The 24,453-nt window shown below is 42.4% G+C and overlaps 1 protein-coding gene and 1 long non-coding RNA gene across 3 annotated transcripts; one reads left to right on the plus strand and one right to left on the minus strand.

Annotated features, from left to right (window-relative positions):
- Positions 1–1,403: 1,403 nt before the first annotated feature.
- NFKBIZ (NFKB inhibitor zeta) lies at positions 1,404–11,722 on the minus strand. Of its 2 annotated transcripts, none has more exons than XM_048816492.2 (12): positions 11,307–11,722; positions 8,902–9,041; positions 7,781–7,817; positions 7,556–7,659; positions 6,689–7,443; positions 6,212–6,317; positions 5,752–5,898; positions 5,306–5,369; positions 4,486–4,655; positions 3,660–3,770; positions 3,367–3,534; positions 1,404–2,955 (listed from the first exon to the last, which is right to left on the minus strand). In XM_048816492.2, exons 1-12 carry the CDS (start codon positions 11,539–11,541, stop codon positions 2,902–2,904), a joined length of 2,091 nt encoding a protein of 696 aa, XP_048672449.2. In that variant the 5' UTR covers positions 11,542–11,722; the 3' UTR covers positions 1,404–2,901. The 2 variants fall into 2 exon arrangements, with proteins under 2 accessions (XP_048672449.2, XP_048672459.2); XM_048816502.2 differs by lacking the exon at positions 11,307–11,722 and adding an exon at positions 10,380–10,930.
- LOC125620687 (uncharacterized) lies at positions 10,851–20,421 on the plus strand. Its single transcript, XR_007352289.2, has 3 exons — positions 10,851–10,929; positions 18,173–18,318; positions 20,171–20,421. It is a non-coding gene; the product is annotated as an uncharacterized LOC125620687 (long non-coding RNA).
- The last annotated feature ends 4,032 nt before the right edge of the window (positions 20,422–24,453 follow it).

The raw sequence follows: 24,453 nt of genomic DNA on the forward strand, positions 1-24,453 counted from the left end.
GCAGCATCAACACCTGCTAATGGAGTGCAGGGTTTCAGGCAAATGTTGCCCACCTGCTATCCAAGTCAATTCCTAAAGTTTCTTACTTTAATAAAAAGGCTAACCTTTGCCTATTCCATAATATCTCACACACTAATCACCTTCTAATTTTATGTAAGAAAAAATAAGTTAGTTCTATTTGGGGCTAGGTTCTTTTTTGTTAAATTGTATACTTAGGCTTGGAGATAATGAAATAATTCTGGGTACAAAATAAAGTTGCATCAAATACTGAACTCCTCCCTGAGGGTTTTCTGGCAAAAACCTTAAATTCCAAAAAAGTATCCCTCCAATGCAAGTATCAGTGTTATGGAACTGAATTAGGCTCTCTCACTGGGCCATCTGTGGCACTGACCTTATACCCAAGTACTTACTACACTATATCTACATTCTATCACCCTCAGAAGCTCAAAGTACTTTGCTCCCTTGCTGGGTGAGCCATCTAGTAATGCCTTCAGAGAAGGTATTCCGATATGTTGTCTTAAACCACAGACTATTTAGTTAATAAAATGGCACTGGAGTGGGACAGAATATGAGCAGTATCCTCACACAGAGGAGACACATATTTCTCTCCCAGATCAAGAAATCAGCTGAGAAACCTAGATACGCTACTGGCAGATGTGGACACACCTTCTGACTTCAGCGTGTCTATAGATCAGAGCCTCTCAAGACACACATACTTCCCCTATGAACACTTGTGACCAGGAGACTCTAGGCTAAATTCATCAGCTTATCCAGGTGCAACTGCATGGACTTCAGCAGTTATGTCCACCTACACTAGCTGTGAATTTGACCCCGTTTCACGTCTCCATCACCATTTGATATTTCCTTTTCCACTGGTTCATACTTAGCCTCCTCCCACCCTTGCCCCCATCAAGTGAAGCAGCATCTGCCTTGCAGGAGTAGTCTTTAAGAGACCTCAGTTCCTGAAGAAGACACTGGCAGAGTATCTTGCCCCAAACAGCACCCTGACGTAATTGGGACAAATCTGCTAAAACTTCTCATTATGGAGAGCGCAACTGATGTCAGTGGAACCAAATCAAACTGTTGAACCAAATGGACTACACGAGCCATAGGGAAGAAAGAATGGAGCATCAGGAGGAAAGGTCCAGGGAAGGAGATAGCCAACCTCCTATGGTGCTAAAGTTTCACGGAGTATAAATGTAGAAGAAGAGAGGGCTCTTTGCATGTGAGGAAGGATTGGTCACATGAGTAACGACTGCAGTATTGTGTTCAAACAACCTGCTAAATGGGTAGCCCTCCCTAAGTAGCTCTCCCAGATTCCAGCAGTAACAACAGAGCGTACCAGGAAGAAGTCAAAAATGTCATCAAAACAAAATTTGTAACAAATACACCATAACCTAACATTTTTGGATTAACAGATTTATTTGAAACTGTACATGAGAGTTTAGTGGATATGCATCACAGCTGAGGATACCAGATTTCTCCAATTAACTTGTCTACAAGACATACTTTGTTAAACAATGTGATCAGATTATCCCAAGTTAGTTACATGGCTATGGAAGAGAATCACACGTGATGCAAGAACAGTTAGAGCAAAGAGTAAGAACAAACTGGATTATTGTACACACTGGACCACTTTGGAAACATGAAATTCTTTCCGACAGAGCATGTCTATACAGCATCATTTGTAAACATTTTGCAATAATAGTCAGAATTATTCTTAAAAAACAAAACAATGTTAGCTAAGTTATATCTGAAGCTATCCACTATGCTTATAAGGTAAAAACATAGGACTAACTATTGAAAGTATTCTCCTTTTGTGCTAAACACATAGCAAAAGTACTTAAATTGAAATCAATGAGGGATTTAAGCTGATATTTAAGTATTTCACTGACTAGGGAGGGAGTTAAGCATATGTGCTTAAGTACTTGCTTGAATCAGGGCCATATTCATTAAAGTATGTTGAGGAAAATATATACACACTGTATAGATAGGAATATTTCTCCCACATAATCCACTGTCTAGATGAAAGATAGTCCTGTGCTGGTGCATGCAAACAGGGTCTGATACTGTCCCCACAGATTTCACTAGGAGTAGGATTGACCTTATAGTCATTTGAGAAGGAGGTTGGCCTAGATGACCTCCTGAGGTCCCTTCCAAACCTGATATTCTAGGATTCTATGATTTAGATATGGCATTTCATTTCCTGTTAATAACTTTGATGGATGTATACAAATAAGTGTCAGTGACAATTCATCTTCACTGTACTCTTTGCCCCCACAATCATACATATAATGAAATACATCTATTTGTAACAAGCATATTAGAATTCAATGTGCAATCCACAATACACAATTCTACATTTGAAACACTTGTCTCTTTTTAGTTCATTTCAAGCAAATTACAAAGAATTATAGAATAGCATGATAATGCTACTGATTTATACACAGTACAGCATAAGACACTGGAAAAAAGCTACTGAGAAATATAAATATTCTGTTGGCCTCTAAAATTTATATTAGTTTTTCTCCATAAATTAATATTTGTGTGATTAAAAAAAAACAAACTTAACATTGTTGCCATTTATCTCATACCTATCTAAATACAGAAAGAAAACCTTCAATACAATCATCCTTGCCTCAAAACTAGTTAAAACTGTTTAAATAAGTCAGCTTGCCACAGCTATTAAATCCAGGTATTCAGACACCTGGGTATGGAACATTCCCATCTGTTCAGAGGAATTTGAATTGTTAACATAACCCACTATATGATAGTGAACTAAATACTTTTGTTTCATAGAAACAACTCACATTTGCCTCCACAGGGCAAATGGTCTATTTACAGATACATTAGGACTGCCTAACTGACAGTGAGTGTACTGAACTCCAAGACACATGGAGTTTAATATGGTGAAGCTCTTTGCTGAACTGCCTTCCCCTTCAGGATACGCCGTATCTGAAGAAAAGAGAGAGATACACACACAAAGATTAATATGCACCCTCCCATACTGAGATCTAAGAATTAAGATCAGCCTGTCACTATCTACACTACTAGCCTTGTGACTCCCCGAGCAACTTAACTTTTAATTGCTTCAAGCTTTACATTTAGCATGTAGCAATTAGACGAGCATTGCAATGTGGGAAAAGGGCTATTGGAATAGTCAATTGTCCCATTCAGAATGGTCACACTATTCTGCTCTTAGGAAAGAGGACAGGGAGGGTCTCATCTTAATGTCAACTCAGAAATGTGTTGATAGTTAGGTCTCCCATCCAGAGCCTCTCAAGAGGGAGGGCTTCTAAAGAACAGTTATTGATTTGTATCAGTTGCCAGCAAAAGGATTGAAAAAATTAGGAGGAGTTTTTTTACCTGTTCTCCTACAGGGCCATCAGGAACCAGGTGAACTGGCTGCTCATTCTCCAAGTTTCTAGCACTTGGATCAGCTCCCTTCCGCATCAGCAGACGAACTGCATCCAACTGACTCACCCGATACTGCAGGCTGGCACCCACATGGAGTGCGGTGTTGCCATTATAAGCCTAGTGAGGACGAGAGAGTAACACGATTAAGGATAGGAAGATTTATGAACCACACAGTCACACACAATGCCATTACCATACAACAACATTCTACTCTACTGCTGAATTCAAGATAGACACCATACCTTTGCGTTAACGAAAGAGAGGCAGTTGGGTAGATCCAAAAAGAAACGAATAAGCTCCAGATTGGCTTCTTCTGCTGCCAAATGCAGAGCCGAGCGACCACTTTTACCATCCTAACAAAAAAGAAAAAGCAAGCTTTCAGTATTACATGCTGGACATTTGGTGGTTCTGCTGTGAGAGAACAAACATACATGGACATTTAAAACAAAGGGAAATAAAAGACATTTTCATGGGAAAAAGTACCTGCCTTTCCCACCCCACTGGTATTGTAATTCCATGAACTCACTGAAAATTAATCAAATTAAAGCAGAGTTCATTCTTCTTAAAAGTAAATATTCTGATTTTACACACAATGGGCCAGACCCTCAGCTGGTGTTAACACAGGCAAAGTTCTACTGAAGGCAAGGGAGATATGCCAAATTTTCACCAGCTGACAAACTGGCCCACTATACACTTGAACTGGATACAGGATCAGCATTTAACTCAAATCCAAATGTCAAGAACGGTGCAAAACTAGTACCTAGTTATTATGGATATATCAGACTGCTTCCAATGACTTTCCCTTTTCATAAAACAGAATTACCAGCACAGCAAAAATTAGTTCATCTAAAAATTAAGCTGTAACTCCCCTCTTCTAATATGTATCGTTTGTACTGTCTGACCTGAATAAATGTAATGTTCCTATTCCAATCACATAAATTAGATCCTACTGTGCTTTGATGCATTTTTTTTTATTAGCTCTGCTTCATTTATAATAAGTGACTCTTTTCACTTGAAGACTTCTCTCCAAGACCAGTCAGTCCCCAGTTAAGGAATTATTGCTCTTACTTTTGCTTCAACAGAGGCTCCCATTTGGATCAGAGCTTTGATGGTGTCCACCAGACTCTTGTTTTTCAACAGAAGCTCCTGGACTTCAGGAGAGTGCGGTGGCTGACTGTTCCGGAGTTCGTGCACTACAGCGTTATGGGCCAGCACTGCACAGTGCAAAGCTGTGAACCCTTACAATTAAAAAAATTTCAATGAGTAAACAGTAAAGAACCACTGGACAGGTGGCTTGTTTCAAAGGGGGCTCCCTTCCGTGGTTCCATTTTTCTGACTAACACCAGATGTCCCTGAGCTGCTCTACGTTTGTAATGTTAGGGGTTAAACAGTAACGTGTTCTCAGCAGGTGAGTAATAGAAGAACTGATTTTCAGAAGACGGTTATAACAGTTTAGTGGAAAGTATATATTAACAGAGCAAGTTTCAATTTAAACAGCTTTCAGCTGAATTGATGGTTAATTCCTTTGCTCTGTATTCCTTATTCTTTCCTCAATGCTCAGACACACCAGTGATTAGATTAAAACGTACATCTGTCTAGTTCTAAACATTTATCCACCAGAGTTAGTTCTTTTCCTACAAAATATGGAAGTTGTGCAGAATCCAAGAAAGTAAGTTCTTCATAGAAAAGAATGTAGTTTCTACTTGCTTAGGAAAACCTAGCTGATGTGCCAATTGCAATTATCTTCAGTTGGGAAAGAAACATCTGACATGCCTAGCTGTATTGCTTTTTGCCCAGTGTAGCATGTGTGTCGGCGGCTACAAAATACAACAATACCCAGCAACTCTGGATTAAAAACAAAAACACAAAACAACTCATAGCTGCTCACCATCATAGTTTGTCGCCTCAAGGTCCACATACTGAGTACTTCCAATGGCTCCCTTCTGGATTGCCTGCAAAAGTGGGGATGAAGTACTCATTAGTTCAATCCAAAAGACATATTGGTAATTAAAGCATTTATGACACCTAGCTATAATAAATAGTGTGTTGGGAATAAAAAAGGAAATTATCATAATATTAAAGGAGAATACTCCCTTTTTTTAAAAATAAATAAAGGTACAACAGGATTCTACAGTAATGGCCTAATATACTGTAAATCATCTTAGAGCAAGCTGCAGGTTTTAGGCCATTAGTGTAAGGGATATATTTATAAAAGCTTGGCAGCACAGAGGACTGTTTTCAGAAGCTTCTGGAAAGGGTCATAAAAGAATGTAAAGCTATTAGGGATAGGGAGGAAGGCAAAGGGAAAAGCTTCACAGCCTTTATGATTCTTACCTGAAGGACTTGGGAATGCCCCTTCTCAGCACAAACATGCAATGGCGTTCTACCCCAGCAGTCTGTGGTGTTCACTTGGGCCCCTAGGCTAACCAGGTCCTGAACAATAAGATGCTGATTGGCCGCCACAGCCACCTGAAAGGCACTCTGCAAATATTGAGAAACAAAGTTAACATATTAGTCAGCTGTTATCTACCAGGAAATGGGGACTAAATATATCCCCAATACAAAAGCTATTAATAAAGCAATACTTATGGACACTGGGAAACTGGGACAAATAACTCCAAGAACATAATCTTACTGATTCTGGGTAATCCACTAAACTGATGACAGCCCAAGGTGGCATGCAGGCTCAACCTCAGGTTGAATACTAACAAGCATTCCACCACACTTGGCTTAGGGTTTGGAAATGTACAGCATTTGGAAGCACATAAAGAGTCTGGGACATGGAAAACCTCACCTGGCCATTGTGTTCTTTAATATCCAACATGTGCAGAGCAGCCATCTTTCTAGCAAGAACATAGGAAAGAGCCCGTCGACCCTGAGCAACAGCAATGTGAAGGAACCTGCAGGGAAGGACACAAATACAGAAAGTTACAATTTAAACTGTGCAAATGGGGGACGTACCATTAGAGAAATACAAGTGCAAGGTATACAAGCTGCAAGCATTCCACATTCAATGATGGCATGAAATTTGTGCTTTCCGTTTTATGTAAGCACTGATCTACACCAGAGTCTATAACAGTGAAATCATATGTAATACTGGGTACCAGCAATATTACTGTACCACCTTTATTTGATAGGAGCAGCCGTCACATTCTTAATATGCACCCACTGCTAATACATGAAAGCCCATTCCAACTGAACAATCCACAGAATCAAGCATAAAAAATCCACACATTTCTAATTTAGCAGTGGTAAAATAAACAATACTCACGTGTCCCCATCTGAGTCTTTTGCAAGGATCTGCTCTTGAGAGATGCTGGCCAGTTTGTTTTCTTCCTGTTCCACTTGCCACTGAAAGAATGACTTGCCTAGTTGTGTTGTGTTTCTGACAATACCTTGGTGTTGTAGAGAGACATTCAGAGTAGTCAGAGATGAATTGTGTCCATCGAGCATACTACAGCTGTTATTTGGTACTAGGCTGAAATTCTGAGTGTGGGCGTTGACATCAGACTGCTGATGGGCAGGGGCTAGAGGCTGGAGTATATTCTCTGAGTGTTCAGAATCATTCAAGAGAGATTCAAAACTTTGGGTTGGGCAATACTGCAGTTCGTGGCTTTCAAAGATATTCTGTTGGTAGGCAGGGGACTGGTCATTGCCAGAAAATGGCCTGTATTCCAGTAATGAATCCCGAGTATATTTCTGTGGCAAATCCTGGGTCTGTGAGGAAGAAAACTGGTAATTCTGGGGTGGATCCAGCATTTGTTGGGGACTATTGGCTTGGAAGGCTTGGTACTTCTCAGACGGGGAGAAAGCTTGTGCCCCTTGGATATCCTGATATCGGTCCCCTGGTGAGTTATGGTTAGATATGGTGTGCAGCCAGCTGACCTGCACTGTGTTCAGAGAAACAGGATTCGACTCATTCTTAATATTTATAATATTTTGAAGCAGGTCAGAACCATTATGTTTTGGTTCATTTTTATGGGCATCTTCCATGTTATCCATAGAGGTTGGTGTTTGTGGTGGTGTCTGGAGAAAAATTAAAACAAAAAATGTAGAAGAATTATTTAGCTGACTGTTTCCTATTACACAAACCAAGTGGAAAAATAAATTTAATGTTAAATATTATAGAAGTATGTACCAAGAGGTGAGAGTGGAACGTAGCTGGTCTTTTGTAACTGGGTCCATCAGAGAGAGACTCATGAGCTTCTCTTTTACCACTATGAGCGAGTATGTTCTTCAACTCTGTTCAAAGAAAATGCATTTACAATCATTTTTAGGTTACTCTTGCAATCTACTTCACAAATGTTCCAAAATATTTATACAGGTATTGCACAGAGGCATACAAAAGTAAGAACACTCGTACCTGTTAACTGTTCGTAGTTCATCAATCCTGCTTGCGCCTATGTAGAAAATAAATACATTTTAAAAAAGCCAAAACCAATTTAAAAGCAGCTCTTTAAATAATAAAAAAAAAAAAATGCAAACACTAACTATCCCCCCCCCCCGTCCCTTAAAGCAGCCCTAATAGGTGATGGCCTGACCATATTTTCATTTTTTAATCTCCATCAGATTGGATGAAGAAAAAAAATCCTTTGTTTTTAAGCCTTCTCTTACGAAAGAGTTCTACAGAAATTTTAGAGAAAATTATAACCTTTCTACAGGATTTTTGAACCATCTTATAGACTGGTAACAATTATATCCAGGCTACAGAATCTGATAGGGTGGTTCAAAAAACCTACACATTTATTAAATTCCATAGGATCTTAGAGAAAATTCCATGGAAACCTATCAGCTTCATCCCTATTAAATTCTATTCAATTCATTTAATTCAATTCATTTAATAATTTAAATTCAATTTTCCATAAGAGAATTGCTCTTGAAGACTCTTATGGGATGTCCACAAGAAACAAAAACAAAACAAAATCAAGACACCCTTCTAAGGTACTCCTCTCTCTGGGCTTCCCAACATGTCTCATTTCCTCTGTTTTCCGTTTATTAGATTGCAGGCTCCTCAGGGAACACACCACCCACCCACCTTCACTCTTGAGTCCTGTATAGCACTGAGCAGGCTATCAGCTCTGACAAGCAATTGAGTAATAGTTCCCTTCTCAGAATGCCACACCCCTCAACCCTTTCCAGAATTCTATCAGACTGCACAGTGAGTTTTCATAGTTTCAAATATAAGTCTGTGTTTATGTATGCTCCACTTGGAAAATAAAGTTTAGTAAGCAAAAGAGACTTTCAAAATGTGTTTCTTTTAGGAAGCACAGTGAAACCACCTGCTGGCTTCTTCCCAATTACCTCCCAACCACAACCTCTTCCCTTCTCCTATTTTGGGAAAGAAAAATACCTCTGCTCACATGGACATCAGCAAGGAGCCAAATTTGGTTGTAGTGTTATTAAATGGTGCATCTCCTCATTCAGAGCTGAACTCATTTACGCCCGAGCTGAATTTGACCCATACCATCAAAAATACTGAATTACCTTGAATTCATCAGCAACATGGCCTAAGGACATCTGTTTGTTGCTTCTAATGTGCAATAGGAGCTCCTTCACTGAATTTTTCACACGAACCCCTTGGAAAGGTCCTCTGTGCTGCTTTCCTCCCCCCATGTGGCGTTCAGCTGATGAGACACAAAACAAAAACAAAATTAATGCATCGGCACAACCCTGACCCAAGGAGACAAATCAAGAAACAACAACTGTGGAAAAATAACTTGAAACTCTGCTTTCAACTGAAAATGCAGACAGTCCTTTGACATGAAACTATATTGCACAGAACCTTGCCAGCCAGTGTTTCGGAAGAATATAACCTGCTGGAATTTTATTTCTCTTGAGTCTTATTCTCAACAACTCTTATTGAGTAACAAGCTGGAAATAACATAACACATCAGCATCATAGTGGCTAGAAGCCCCAGTCACAGAGCAGGACCCCACTCACAGGTACTGTACAAACACAGGAACAAAAAAAAAAAAAACAACCCTGTCCCCTGCCCCAAACTATTACATTTTAGATGTCAAAATGCTACAGGGGTTTGTATAATAATTTTCAGAATTACTTGTGTTTGTTATCTCCATAGTGACTGAAACTGCTGCTTTAAGAAAGAAAACTTGCTTTGTTAGAAGTACAATACAACTGTGACACTCCCTGCCTGACCTCTTCTGTCTCACATCCTCTTTAAAATTAAATCACTTTTCAAGCTACAAAAACAGAAGTGGAAGACAGGAAATGATGATCTAAGGCATTCGACTTGCAAAAGGAAATTATGTGATCTGATAAGGAAAGTACAGAGGCTAATATATAAAAATTTATATATACACTGAAGTCTTAACTGGAGATCAGAGTTCAGGTTCCAAATTTCCCTAGCCAGCAGGAGCTGGGATTTCTGTCTGGGAAAGAGGAAATAAAGGGCTTGAGTCAAAGACCACTGATGTCAAGTAGGAGAAGTCTCTCTATGGTCTTCAAAGCACCTCATCCCAGCAAACAGTCCAACAGCCCCAGCTTTCCTTAGCCAGAGGACTAGCCAGAAGCAGGGCCTTTGAGTGGAGGTATGAAGTGGAAAATAGGCTGACAGATTTTTTGTTTGTAAAAAGACAATACAAACAAGATTATTAAGATCATGCTTATATGGTTAAAAGTGTTTTCAACAAAAAAATTACAGAAAATAAATCCAACCAGACAAAAAACAAACGGGGAGGGGGGTGAGTTTAAGATTATTTGGGGAGGGAGGTAAGACATAATGCAAATATATCAAATAGTTATAGAGTGCTACATTAAAATGGGGGAGCAAACATTTTCAAGGACTTGTTTTATATAAGCCACTGTACATAAAAGGCTGTTTCCAGATTGTACTGACATCCCAATACACACAGCGCCTAGTGCTAGCTTTTGATACCCTTACCCCACAAGCAGAATTCCACTGAAGTCAATGGGATTACTTGTGGAGTAAGGTGCTACTTACCATGAGTAAAGGATATTAGAGTCTGGCCCTTCGGGCCTCATCCTCCAAGGTGCTGAGCACCTACTATGAAGCGCCAAGTGCCCTCCCCGCCTAATGAGCAAAGGCTGTTGAGGGCGCTCTGCTGAGCTCACAGGATTTTGTCCTATAAAAGATGCGCTAGACGAGAGGATGAATCATCCAGTGCAAAATACAGTTTCTTCCCCCTTTGAAGGTTAGTTTCTTCCTAGCCTACTTTCCATTCTCAGTTATGAACTCCTAACCATTCTTTTTCAAAATATCCCTTGTTGTAACCAACTTGCTTTATACAGTGGTTATGCCTACCCCTCCCCTCCTCACTTCAATATACAAGTTAAAAATTATTAAGGGGCAGCAAAGGAAAAAAGGCCGCAATAGCACAAGGTCACACTTGCAACTAGTTACACATGGCCTTATACCCATCACAACTTCCTACATCTTTGGCATCTAGGTGCTAGATAAACACCAGGCATTTTAAGCGAGCATGAGCCTCTTCCATCAGAGGATGGAACAGGCCGCAGAAGACGCCTGGGAGGTAAGCAAGCGGTAAAGTAGCCCGCTTTACTTTGAGGCGGCGCTTTTTCCCTCGGAAGATCCACTGCCTCAGCACAGCCGTGTGGCCAATACAGTCCCCTTGCAGCGCAGCCACCGCTGGGGCAGAGGCGGGCAGCGGAGCACGGCACAGCGCGGGGTGCACCCCAGCCGCGCACCCGCCTCGGCTGATCGCGGGCCTGCCCCCGCAGCGCCAGGGCGAAGGCCGAGGCTCGGCTTTGCCGCCGAGGGGGCCCCCGCGTTAGGCGCTAAAGGCCCAGGCTCGCAGGAGAACAAAACCCCGGCCCCTGCCGCCCGGGGAGGGCTGCGACAGCGCGGGTCTCTCTGGCTGGCACGGCTGCGGGCGGGGGCGGCGCGTACCTTGCAGGGCTTGGCGGGCGCCGTCCAGGGAGTCCCTCCTCCGGCCGCCGCCGCCGCTGCTGCCGCCGGACAGCTCCGAGTCGGAGCCGGGCGATCCCGGGGCGGAGTGCGCCGGCGAGCAGCTGCCATCGCTAGAGTAGGGGGAGGCGCTATAGAAATAGGCCAGGTTGAGGGGGCTGCTCAGGGAGCCGGAGTCGCCGTCGGCCGGCGTCTCCCGGGTGCTGTCCACGATCATATTCCGCGGGGCGGGAAGCAGCTGCCAGCGCAGGCCGGGCGAGCTGAGCGAGAGGAGTGGGAGGCGGCGGGGGAGGCAGCGGGTCTAATATAGCCGCCCCGCCTGGCGAGGAGCGGGCGGCGGGGAAGCAGCAGCAGGCGGGCAGGCCATTGGCCGGGGCCGGGCGCGATGCGCTGCCGAGGGCGGGAGTTCCAGTAAATGCCCGGGATTGGGCAACACACCGCCGGCTCCGGGGCCTGGCGGGTTTCCGAGCTTCGGCGGGTGAATCATTAGCCCGACGCAGCGCCACCCTCGTCCCGCCCGCACCGCTCCTCCAGCCGGTGTTTGTCCCTCGCTGGTACATTCTCGTGCTGGGTGGAGACAACCCGGGCTGCTGGGCTGAGGCAGGGAGGGCGTGATGATCGCCCTGTCCCTCTCGTGTGGACCGCAGCAACCCCGTGAGTCACTGGCTTGGGGGAGCTTTGACTGTGGACCTAGATGCCAGGGCGTTGGGTACCACATAAAGATAGATAAACAAACTGGGGAAGGAGGAGGAATTACTGTGTATTACCCCGATTTTCTTTTCACTATCAGGTGAAAGAGGAGGGTTGTTTGCAATGACCTATTTATTTAATCTATACGTTCAAATCTGACCAGCTGTAGAAAAATGAAAAGGAGGACTTGTGGCACCTTAGCGACTAACCAATTTATTCGAGCATAAGCTTTCGTGAGCTACAGCTCACTTCATCCGATGCATACTGTGGAAAGTATAGAAGATCTTTTTAAAGCATGAAAAAATGGGTGTTTACCACTACAAAAGGTTTTCTCTCCCCCCACCCCACTCTCCTGCTGGTAATAGCTTATCTAAAGTGATCACTCTCCTTACAATGTGTATGATAATCAAGGTGGGCCATTTCCAGCACAAAGTTATCATACACATTGTTAGGAGAGTGATCACTTTAGATAAGTTTCAGAGTAACAGCCCTGTTAGTCTGTATTAGCAAAAAGAAAAGGAGGACTTGTGGCACCTTAGAGACTAACCAATTTATTTGAGCATAAGCTTTCGTGAGCTACAGCTCACTTCATCGGATGCATACTGTGGAAATGGCTTCTGCAGTTTCCACAGTATGCATCCGATGAAGTGAGGTGTAGCTCACGAAAGCTTATGTTCAAATAAATTGGTTAGTCTCTAAGGTGCCACAAGTACTCCTTTTCACTTTAGATAGGCTATTACCAACAGGAGAGTGGGTTTGTGTGTGCGGGGGGAGGGGGGGGGGAGGGAGAAAACCTGGATTTGTGCTGGAAATGGCCCAACTTGATTATCATACACATTGTAAGGAGAGTGATCACTTTAGATAAGCTATTACCAGCAGGATAGGGGTGGGGAGAGAGAAAACCTTTTGTAGTGGTGAACACCCATTTTTTCATGCTTTGTGTGTATAAAAAGATCATCTATACTTTCCACAGTATGCATCCGATGAAGTGAGCTACAGCTCACGAAAGCTTATGCTCAAATAAATTGGTTAGTCTATAAGGTGCCACAAGTGCTCCTTTTCTTTTTGCGAATACAGACTAACACAGCTGTTACTCTGAAACCTGTAGAAAAATGTGCATTGTAAACTAGGAAACAAGAACAGCTACCATGCAAACTTTTCACGCCACTGTCAGAAACACAGTAGTCAATTAAAGCTTAAAATTCACATATTTCCACGAGCTGTCTTATGTGTGAGCATTCTTATTGACTGCAGTAGGTCTTGGGTTTGCAAAAGCAGGTCATAGATTTTATAGATGCAGTAAAATGATTTTTCTCCCTTCCTGAACCATGTACAATTCAACAGCACACTCAATAATGCTGTACTGATAGCAAGTAGCTATTGTCACTATTTGTTAGGCCTGGTCAACACTTAAACTTTAGGTCAACATAGCTATTGTGCTTAGAGGTGTGAAAAATCCACACACTTGAAGGCTGTAGCTATGTCAATCTAACTCCCAGTGTAGACATAGCTTGTTCAATGGAAGAATGCTTTGCTTGACCTAGTTACCATAGCTCAGGGAGGTAGTGTTCCTACAGCAATGGAAAAGCCCTGTTTCCATAGGCTGCATTTACAGCGCTACAGCTATGCCACAATAGTCCCCATAGCATAGACATAACTTTACTACAACAGCATGTGAGATCCTTTCATCCCAAACTACTCGTTTCACACTTGCTAACTGATAAATGACACCCTAAGGTAGTTTTCTGAAAACTGCTCAGACTGATCAAACTTTACCCATCTATAGTTACCCTACACCAAAAGCTCAATATTGTACTTAGTACTGGAGCGTTACCTAGTTCTTTGGTAGTGAGGTGTGGGTGCGTGTTTTAACTATTGTTGCAAACGGGTTTCCCTTCTCTTAACAAACACACAGTAGTTTACATGTGAAGAGTATATAAGCCAAATAATTAGATCATGTTGCAATTATCAATAACATTCTCATTAAAATGTCAAGATTAATTAAAAAAAACCCCTTTCACACAAAATCAGATTCATTATGTTATTTGTATTGTGGAAGCTCCCAGTGGTTCCAGTCAAAATCATGGCCCCATTTTGCTAAGCGCTATAAAAACACATAGGAAGAGAAGAGCAGTGCCCTGAATATTACCTTGGGGAAGTGGTTCTCAACCTACAGCCCATGGGCCGCTTGTGGCCCAATCAGCACACTGCTGCAGCCCGTGTGACATCCTAAGGTCTTTCTAATTCCACTGAGCTTTGTAAATACAAACCCTTTCTATAACACGTACCCCCATTTATTGCACAGGAGCCACTCGCTGGCTCAAAGCAACCTTACAAGGGTGTTGTCATTTCTCAGTAACTTCCACATACATAAAATGATTGTTATGTTGTCACATTTAGGTATTAAAACCATAATGCTAAAGATCTTGAACATCAAGCAGGGTCTCCGGTGGCTCCACTGGCGAAGACCCCAATAAACATGTCCAGTATTGGAAATTCCTCCTCGGGTAGAGGACACGATAGTGGCACAAAGAGACTGGAATATCTACTCCTCTGCGGGACCAACATAGAGAAAGCACAGTCAAAAATGAGAGAGGCACTAGAAGGAGCATGCCAGAGAAGTTCAGTGGATTCAGTAATTCACCACATGCCACTACTAGCCTCCCCTCGTGGGGCCGTAACAGCACATTAATGCAACAATACCCACAGCTCCACAGCGCAGGTGTAAATTAGGGTCTGAATATTAGACCCAGCTCAAATACAATCAAATAGATTTGTACCACCTTCATTTTCTGTTACTGTGTGTAACAAACTTTCAGGCAGTGGATAGCTTCCCCATTATAGAACCTCACATGGGCTCATATACTCATCAGTTATAATAGGCTGTCAATATGAAGTGCTGGTCAAAAAAAATACCACTGACCCAGGACAGCAAGAGCCAATGTTGTTTTTCTGAACAAGTCATGCAGTTATGCAGTGTACCATTAATGCCAACTAGTGGCCAAATTTGGAAACAAACATTTTGCTGAAACCTTGCTTTAATAAACAAATTCACTAGTAAATACCTACACTTACTTCTATAATATTTGGGCACCCTACAAAATTAGGAAGTGCATTATTATCCCATTTAAAAAATATAACTCTTCTCCCCTCTCTCACTTTAAACTGCTGTCTTATACTGGTCAAATATTGGTGGACATAAGATATATCAATCTGGTTTTACCTTGACTAGATGTTCCTGATCACTGAAACTACTTAGACATGTAACAATTAACCAGTTAGCTTAATCATAGTTACATGTCTCAGCACCACAGTACTCTTTAATAATGACAGTATGAATTCAGTTTAAGAGACATGATTTTGCCAGCCAGCTTTTTGAACCAGCACTATTTTACTCTTCATAACACAGATTCAAAAACATTTGAAACACTACAGAGCAACAATGTAGAGCCAGAATCTGGCCCCTGCTCCCAGAAAGGGAATGTAAATAGGCCACAACCACCATTAGCAGAATATCCTCTGCAAGGAATGACATAGCACTGATGTATATGGGCCTATCCTGCCTGCAGCATGGAGAAGTACAGGAGCTTATGGTAGGGGTTCATGGCGGAATGGCTGGAGGAGTGCTCTTTGCTCTGGCAAATCTGGGCTGCAGAACAGCATGTAAGTGGCTGCTCAAGACTCCTGTAAGTTAGAGCAGTGTCTGGGGTTGCTCTAACTCACACTGGAAACTGCCCCAGACCCCAGAATCCAAGAGGCACACAAAAAAGAATCGAGGAACCTTTGCCCTGTCTCTCCTGGCCATCATGCCCTGTGCTTTACCTCCCAAGAGCTTATAAATTTTAGATTCATATACATCAGTAAACTATGAACTGTTAGTGATAAGATTCCTTTATCAACATATTTCTGGGATAGGATCACCAGAACATTGCTTAAGTTGTCTAAGGTGAAAACAAATGTTACAATTGACAAACGTATTCCATTATCTAGGCAAATATTTGCTGTACTAAGGCTCCTGATGTCAATGCTCTTTACACTAGAATAAGTATATTTAGCCTGGCACAGCAAGCTCTTGGGTCAATTTATACAAATACAGCTGCCACACCCTTGTGTGCTAGAAGGATTTCTAAATAGCACTCCAAAATATAGTCCAACGTAACACTGTACTTGTCTTTTGAACAGCATCACAGCATTTAGAGGCTAAAGCATAATGATTATTTTCTCTTCAGAGACTACTCAGAAGCAGTAGGTAAGTTGGCTTTAAGTTTTAACAAGGAGACTGAACAGCTCAGTGGATTGGAAATGGGATGTGACACCTTTTGCTTCTAAAATCCAGCGTGGGGAACCTTGTATTGCTTCTGACTTCATTATAGTTGTTCTGATCCCTTTTTTGTGGATGGTGGTTTTCGGGGGTGTCAGCCTAGAACTACATTGACTAGAGATTGTGTTTGTGTGTGTTGTATGCTCATACATAATTCTTCATGTTAAAAGGAAAACTGGGAGTGCTCGTACACAGTAAATATTTTAGGATCCGAACCTATTAGGTACAGAATGCCCTTAATACCCCTTTTTTCTTCATTGGGAGCTGAGGGTGCTCAGCACCTTGTGGGATCAGGCCCCTACTCAGGGCAAAAATGAAATAAGGTTGGCCTCTCTCAGACTGTGAGCAAAACAGAGCCAAGATCAGTAGGGAGGAGAAACATCAGGGCTCCCATGCATTATGAAACTGCCTCGCAGCTGATCTGAATTCTTTTTAAGTAATGCTTTCCCATATGCAATTTCTCCATACCCCTTATTCGCTGTTAGCACTCCTCCACGTACAAACTGCTGAAGGTGATCATCATTTTTTATTAGGTTCCCATTCTCATTTCTACTGTAAGGGCCTCAGGGCAGGGACTGGTCTCTAAAGCAACACACACAGCAAACACCATAATGTATACATAATTAATAAGCAAAACGCAGATTTCCCCATGACAAAGGGCAATGTCACATCACCCGGAACGGCTATCTTGTTCACTAATGTGGGACACATACCACATGTGGCTGAATGTTTTGCTCACTGATTCTTACCATAGGATTCCACTTGGAATGAATATTAAGGCTAGGATTTGTAAACACGGCCTTGGTGTTCCAGAACACACATTTTAATTTGTTACATCCACTTATTTTGTCTTAGGAACACACAAACACTTCACTCACCATTGAAATTAAGTCACCTTATGGAGTGGGCTGCAGCAGCTGTTTAACAAAGCACAGTATCACCATTCAACTGGCTAGGACTGGAAGAGGGGAAAAAATCTTTATCCAGTTGAAATGACATGGAGAATTTAGACAGGCAGAATTAGCTACCCAAATTGGACTATGGTGAGAACCCTAAGTTTCCAGTCTCACAACCCATATGCACTGCATTGCTTTGGTGTAATGGGTGAAGAGTAAGTTACGAAAGCTTATGCTCAAATAAATTGGTTAGTCTCTAAGGTGCCACAAGTACTCCTTTTCTTTAAGGAGGAAGTCTTTCTTCTCAGGGCCTGATCCAAAGCCTACTGAATTCAGGGAACTCCTGAGATTCAGTTGGCCATCTTTCATCTATTAGTCAGCATGAAATTCAAGAAGCAAGAAATTTTATCATACCAAAGCACCTAAACCAATGCCAGTGAACAGACAAAATTTTGCCTTAGCGAGGAAAGTGTCAAACCGTGTGGTTAAAAGTTACAAAATACTGGCATAAACTGTATGTCTTGGGACCAATTTTTCCCTCAATTAAATTTGTGCAATCCTCATCCACTGGACAGCACCAGTCTATCTGAGGGCACAATTTGACCCATATGTACAGTTATGATAGTCAACTTCGTAGGTAGGTCCTCACAAAAGATATTAACAGTATCTCTGCCCTCTTCTGCTTCTATTGTTTTATGAGAACAATAAAAATACTTAAAGAACAAGTGTTATATATTTAAAAGGAGTCATAGTCATGGATAACAACAAATTACAGCAATATATCAACCCTATATAATTCAGCTTACAATTTCAGGACTCTTGGAAATAAGCCGCATGACGCAGGTTGATGGTGAACAAAAATCTGTTCTCAAATCATTGGGTGGGGGGTTGGCTTGCGGGGGGAAAGAGCTCTCAGTTCCAGCATTCTGTTCTTCCTATAGGCAAGAAAACTCGCATCTGGTGAAGACGTGATAAATTGACCGCCGAGCGCTCTCCCGTCAACTCCAGTACTCCACCAGAACGAGAAGTGTACGCAAAGTCGACGGGGGAGCATCAGCAGTCGACCTACCGCAGTGAAGACACCGCGGTAAGTAGCTCTAAGTACGTTGATTTCAGCTACGCTATTTTCGTAGCTGAAGTTGCGTAACTTAGACCGACTTAGCTCGTGCACCCCCACCCACAGTGTAGACCAGGCCTGAGCTGGGAATACAAAATATCTAAATCCATATCCATCATGCAGATGTGATTGCAGAATTTTGCTTTGCAGGAGCCAGGCCATGGGCAAAGTTGGATTCACATCTCCTGCTCACTATGATTGCCCTTTTCATTACAGTCCCTTAAAAAGAGGCTCAGGACACACACAATTTTAACCTCCACGACCTACACTTGCTTACGCAGCAGTGATATGCTGAGGTTAGTCTCAGGAATTCGGGGGGGTCTGATAGGAACACAGAATCAAGAGTAACACTCCTCCTTTTGTGCACTTCCTGTAAGCATGAAGCAAAATGTAACGCCTTCTGCAAAGAAAACCGGTAAACTAATAACCAAAAAGAAAAAGTGTGTCTGTCTTGATTTACGAGTTTCAGTTTGAGCAGAAAGATGCCCTAATTTTAAGTGTTCCTAGGTGACTTTTGCCCTTTGTTATTTGGCTTTATGAAATGGTAACCTAAGACCTCAGGACATCATGCTTGGTTTGCTGTGCCACACAATGACAAGTAAGCTGTGACATACAGGAAGAATATATCCTGTCCATGCCTATCACCAAGGTATCCAATCCCCGAACAACAACTCCAGGTAGCAGAACTACGTCCAAAGAGGTATCAGCTCTCTCCAGAATCCAGACCATGTTTTGTCCTTTACAAGAGTCACTTTGCCCAATTCTGTCACACATTCCCTCACCTTCTGATAAGATGTGTGATACAATGAAATAGGATGCTATGTAAGAGTCAATAATTTTCATTAAGTGATAAGACAGAGAAGCTCCTACTGGCCAATAAACTTTGTTTCAGTCCCATAATAAATTTCCATTCATGATAAATATTTATTCCCTTCTTTATATGTATTTGTCTACATTCTGTATTATGTATTATGACTTGCTACTCACTTTAGATTGCAGCTGTGTTGCTTCCACTCTGTCCTCCTGCAGTTCATTGATAAATCACAAACGAAAATAAATTATAGTGTAGCCAAAGCTACTAGAAACACCTGCTTCCTAAAACAGATGCCTCAACTAATACTCTAAGCTTTTAAGCTTCTTCCATCATCCATTTTCACACAAGCCATGATAGTTACCAAAAGGGCTTTCGGGTAGGATTTTCAAAAGCACCTAAGTATTTTAGGAACACGAGTCTCAGTGAAAATCAATGGGATTGTGCTCCTAAATTACTTCGGTGCTCTTTAAAATCCCACTCTTCACTTAAGCTCCTTCACTCCTGATTGTCATCTGTTAACATTAGCCAAAATCAAACATTTTAATATACCTGGTATTCCACTACAGAAATAACTGGACAATGATAGCACAAGCAATTTCCAAGGCTGTCCAAAGGGAGAAAAATACAGTTATACGCTTACTGTTACGATTTTTAAATTATAAAAGTAAAGAATAAAATTATATTGTACCTTCATGTCTGTAGAGCGATTTAGATATATACAAAATAAGCAATTACTTTGTTCCCCACTGGTAACCGATCCTCAATAATTATCTGTGATAGAGAGAAAAGGATAGAGCAGTTTCCTCCGAGATGTAATAATGAGGAACTGAGAAGCAGCAGCAGCAAGGAAAGTCCCCCCCTCCAGACACACACAAGCCCTGCTCACGCTGACCCTATAACCAAAAGAGAAGAGACCTGACTCTATTTACATACAGATCTGGTGTAACCGACGAGGGTCTTTTTGTTGCCGTGATTCAGACCCCAGTTATCTTTTGCAATGGTTAACAGGAGGCGGGAGATGGGAGAATGCTGTGACATGCGAGAGGAAGTTGGGGTGGAGAGAGACCAGCGTGGCTACTTGGACTTTTTCGGCATTGTGGAAATTCCCAAGCAGGGTGAGCGTCTCAGGGACATTCCCCTGTCTGAAGGGCATGCTGGAAAACCCGGACTGGCATGTTGCTGCTGAAGAGGATTGAGAGGCTCCACGGCAGGGCCTAGGTCATTGTTTATTGTTGTTGCAGGGTCAGATTACACTTCAATGGGAAATATTATTTTAAAAGGTCAATTCAAAACGTTGCAACTCAGAGAGCAGGCAGGATTTCTGTCCTGGTGCAAATTAAAGTCCGCTCCGTAGACCACGCTTTGTTTCTGCAGCACTTAATTTGGTTTTTCAAAGGCTGGATGCTATCCCACAGGTAATCAAGAAATGTTTTACCTTTCTTTCCTTTTCTTACAAGACATTTGCATCTCTGTTGCAAATGTGTTACAATACTACTGCATAGTCACCTGCCTTTTGGCAACACTACTACTAAACTCTTACATAGGCACCACATACTGCTCTGTACACATTAACAAAGCTGTACAGCCGTGAGACACATTGGCCAAATGCATACCCATGCTCGTTCCTTTGACTGCAGAGAAATTATACCAGGGATGAATCTGCCCCAGTGGGTCGCAGCCTACCTTCTGTTCCTCCTATCCATCCCACTGGCTTCAATAGGGTGGTTTGGGTTTAACTGAGACTTGTAATTCGCAGCAAATGAAGGTTTTGCATGGTGAGCAACCTGCTAAATGTTCTAGAGAATGAAAAGGTAGGTCCCCTTCATTAACCATAACGATTTTAATCAAATGTAAAATATCACCCACCAAAAGACATAACTGTGATCTTCACCACACTGTTGGTCTCCGGAGTATCCTAAGAGCAGATTGGATCAATCTATAAAATCGCAGACACAAGCAGACACTCTGTCCTTCCCCTGGTGATATATGCCAGGACTCGCTACACCTATCAAACACAGCAAGCAGGCCAGTGGCACCGGAATCTTAAACATCAAAGAGGTCGCATCCACTGCTTTAAGCACCCATCATTAACATCGCCCAAGCATGCTTATGATGAATATCAATGCTGGTTGCCAGCACCAAAAAAGTAAATGCACTGAACAACCTTCCCATAGCCCCTCCCTGTGCATTTGGTATCATTGCCGCCTATTGCACTGGAATGTGGATGTGAAGAACATAGCAGTAACCTCCGCCCCCGCCTGTCTGAACAAGCTGAAAGATGTTCGAGATTACCTTCCCTCCTGAAGGTGATCATTTTGAAACCTCCCCCCCCAGCAGCCAGGAAGTGCTGTGTGGGTTCTGTTTTGCTGTTCTCAGAGATATTCTATCACTGGAAAACGGTCAACAGATAATCTTGACGCACTCAAACATTTTTCTTTGAAATAGGAGCTATTTGTTTCAAGAAGGTTCTAGTATTTTATTATTTATTACCTGAATGGTGGTGATGGTAGGCTCAGGCCTGTATAAATCACAGAAAAATGCATCCCTGCCCAAATTATAATCCTTTTCACTCCTACAGTACCTTTCCAGGGAGGATCTTGAGGCACTTTCGAAACATTAATTACAATAGGCCTCTCAATACACCTATGATGTACGTAAGTTCTCTTTGTACGTGGGGACAGCTGCAGCAAAGAGCATGGCAGACTTGTCCAAATTCACAGATAAGGAGTCTGTGGCAGAAGAAGGAAGAGCACTCAGATCTGCTGGCCTCCAGACATCCATTCTTACCACTAGCCCTGGTTCCCGACGACATATTTTAGTATCTGTTTCACAACTTCGTGTGAAAGCGCTCACGTGCTTGTGCCTTTTCTGAACCAAATTAATACATCTAGAATGCCTGCTTAGCTTGGTGATGTGTCCTAATGATGGAGCTCTGCTGCACACAGCGTCTCTTGTCAGTCAGAGGAATCTCTGCCTTGATTCCAGAGACAACACTTCCTGTTAGATGAGGCAGGGCATCCACCGACCACGGACCTGCCTCCAACTCATTGCCCGGTTAGGTAGAGAAGAGAGACCAGGATAAATCCTGAGATTATATAAAGTACCCCTGCAAATTCTGTGTCAGAAAACTCTATACCTTCCCCAATCTGTGAAAACAACAGTCATCATAAATCTTACCTCTGCTGTGAAAGGTTTCTAGGAACGGGGATTTTTTCCCACACCCCTCAAGCCATCTAGGGAATTAAATAATCATTTGTAACCTACAAGTGAGATTGTGCAGCACCCAGAACAACTGGTTGCCAAACACACAGTAAAAGACAGTCCCTTCCACAAGAGCATACAATCTAAGTAGGTATGATAGGCAAAAGAGTCAGAGGAAAAACACTTGCAGAGAAGTGATGCAACTTGACCAGGGACATACAGTAGGTCAGTGGCAGAACAGAGGATAAAACCAATGCCTCCCCAGATCTAGACCAGTAGACCACACTACCTAGGAGTCCACCACAATTAGAGGAACTGCAGCTGTCTATGGAGACATGGTGGGAACTCAGTAGGATAGGAGGCACCTAAACAGAGACACATGACCACATTTCACATAGAAGTTACAAACTTATCAGGAGTGAGAGGTGCATAGCTAATCTATGTACCTATTTTACATGTCTTTTTCTGTGAGAAAGTAACAGAGACCTAATATTTGCTTGTTTCTGATTCCATTGATTTTTTTCTTTAAAAGATCCAAACCTATTTTGAGCCAGTCTCCTCTTTCTGTAAAGTAACTGCCACTTTGTACTGTTCTTTACTAAGTCAAAGGCAAAACTGAGACACAATGGGAACAGAAAACCAGAGAAAAGCCAAGAGACAAAAGGAGAAAAGTTTTTTAAAAAAAAGTGTCGGGGGGGAATGAAATGGAAGAAAAGATGGATGGTAAGAGACAGCTAAGACAAAAATATGTTCTTCCTATTGACAAGAGACACCTCCCTGAGGAAAGATGATTCAAGCAGACAAATGTGACAGAAGAGATTGGAGGTATGACTCAGCCAGCTGAAGGCAGAAAAACTGGGGGTGGAAGGGACAGGGAAGAATAGAGATAAAGAAGACAGGGTGGCAGGAGGAGAAAGGAGCCCTGAACTCCACCTACTTCCGACATTCCACACTTCCGACAAATTCAGCTACTTTCTTTAGCATCATTGCTTCATCTCCCCTATTGAATTCTGAATCACCTGCCCAGTTTTTGGTCCGAGGATCCAGTCCTCGACATTCTGCTGTGCTCTCTGTTTTATGGGCTAGTTAACTTGAAACAGACTATCATGCTGTGGTATTGGAGCATTGTTCATGCACTTCCCACAGCCAGATCATGTCACTAATAACTGGTCTGCCCCCTGCTCTACCAGGTATAGACGTACGGGAGCGGTGGATAGACAAGCTGCAGTGCAGGATCAGGCAAAGCAGAGAAGCATTTCACTGAACTGGTCAGACAATACAGGATGGGTTGATCAGACAATTCAGAAGCTGTGAATGAGTGACAGGGGATGGATCACTTGATGATTACCTGTTCTGTTCATTCCCTCTGGGACACCTGGCACTGGCCACTGTCAGAAGATGGACCTTTGGTCTGACCCAGTAGGGCCATTTTTATGATGCAGATTGATAGGCAAAGGACCAAGTCATGAGGGTGTTGGATGAAACATGCTTACATATTTTTAGGGCTAAGAAGGAGGAAAAAGAACAGAAGGTGGAAAGAAAGGGCAAGGAGGAATGCACATGGGGTGGATGAATCATGGAGCAGTGAGGGCTCCTCCTATCCTGGACACACCACGCTGTTGGGGTAGCCTCTGAGACCTGTTCCACTGCGTTTCCCAAGAGCTCGATTCGACTCAAGTCTCATTACTCAGGTTCCTTTATACTGCATACAGCAAAGCTATGCTGAGTTGATCAGACTCAGGCATAGGGGATGGGTACGCGGTATACCACACATCCAAAGTTACACAGAAGCCCCCTTCCTTTATACACATTTACACTTACATTATATTCACTATACATTGCATCACATTTTGGGACTGGCTTGGTTACTTTGCAGGAACCAATTCCCTTACAGCATGCTCTGTCCATGTTTCACTTTACTCTTTACCTCAACTTTATGATCCCAACTTCTCTTATCCCTTGTTACCTTGTTCTTAGGAAATGGTTCCTGGTTGTTCCTCTTCTTATTTCAGCTAGCTCAGAAATTTTGTGTCTTTCAGTTTACTGACCTATTTACTTATCTTAGCACAAAAATTCTGTTTTCAGCCTGC

This window comes from Caretta caretta, chromosome 1 (genome assembly GCF_965140235.1).
Source record: "Caretta caretta isolate rCarCar2 chromosome 1, rCarCar1.hap1, whole genome shotgun sequence".
NCBI lineage: Eukaryota > Metazoa > Chordata > Testudines > Cheloniidae > Caretta > Caretta caretta.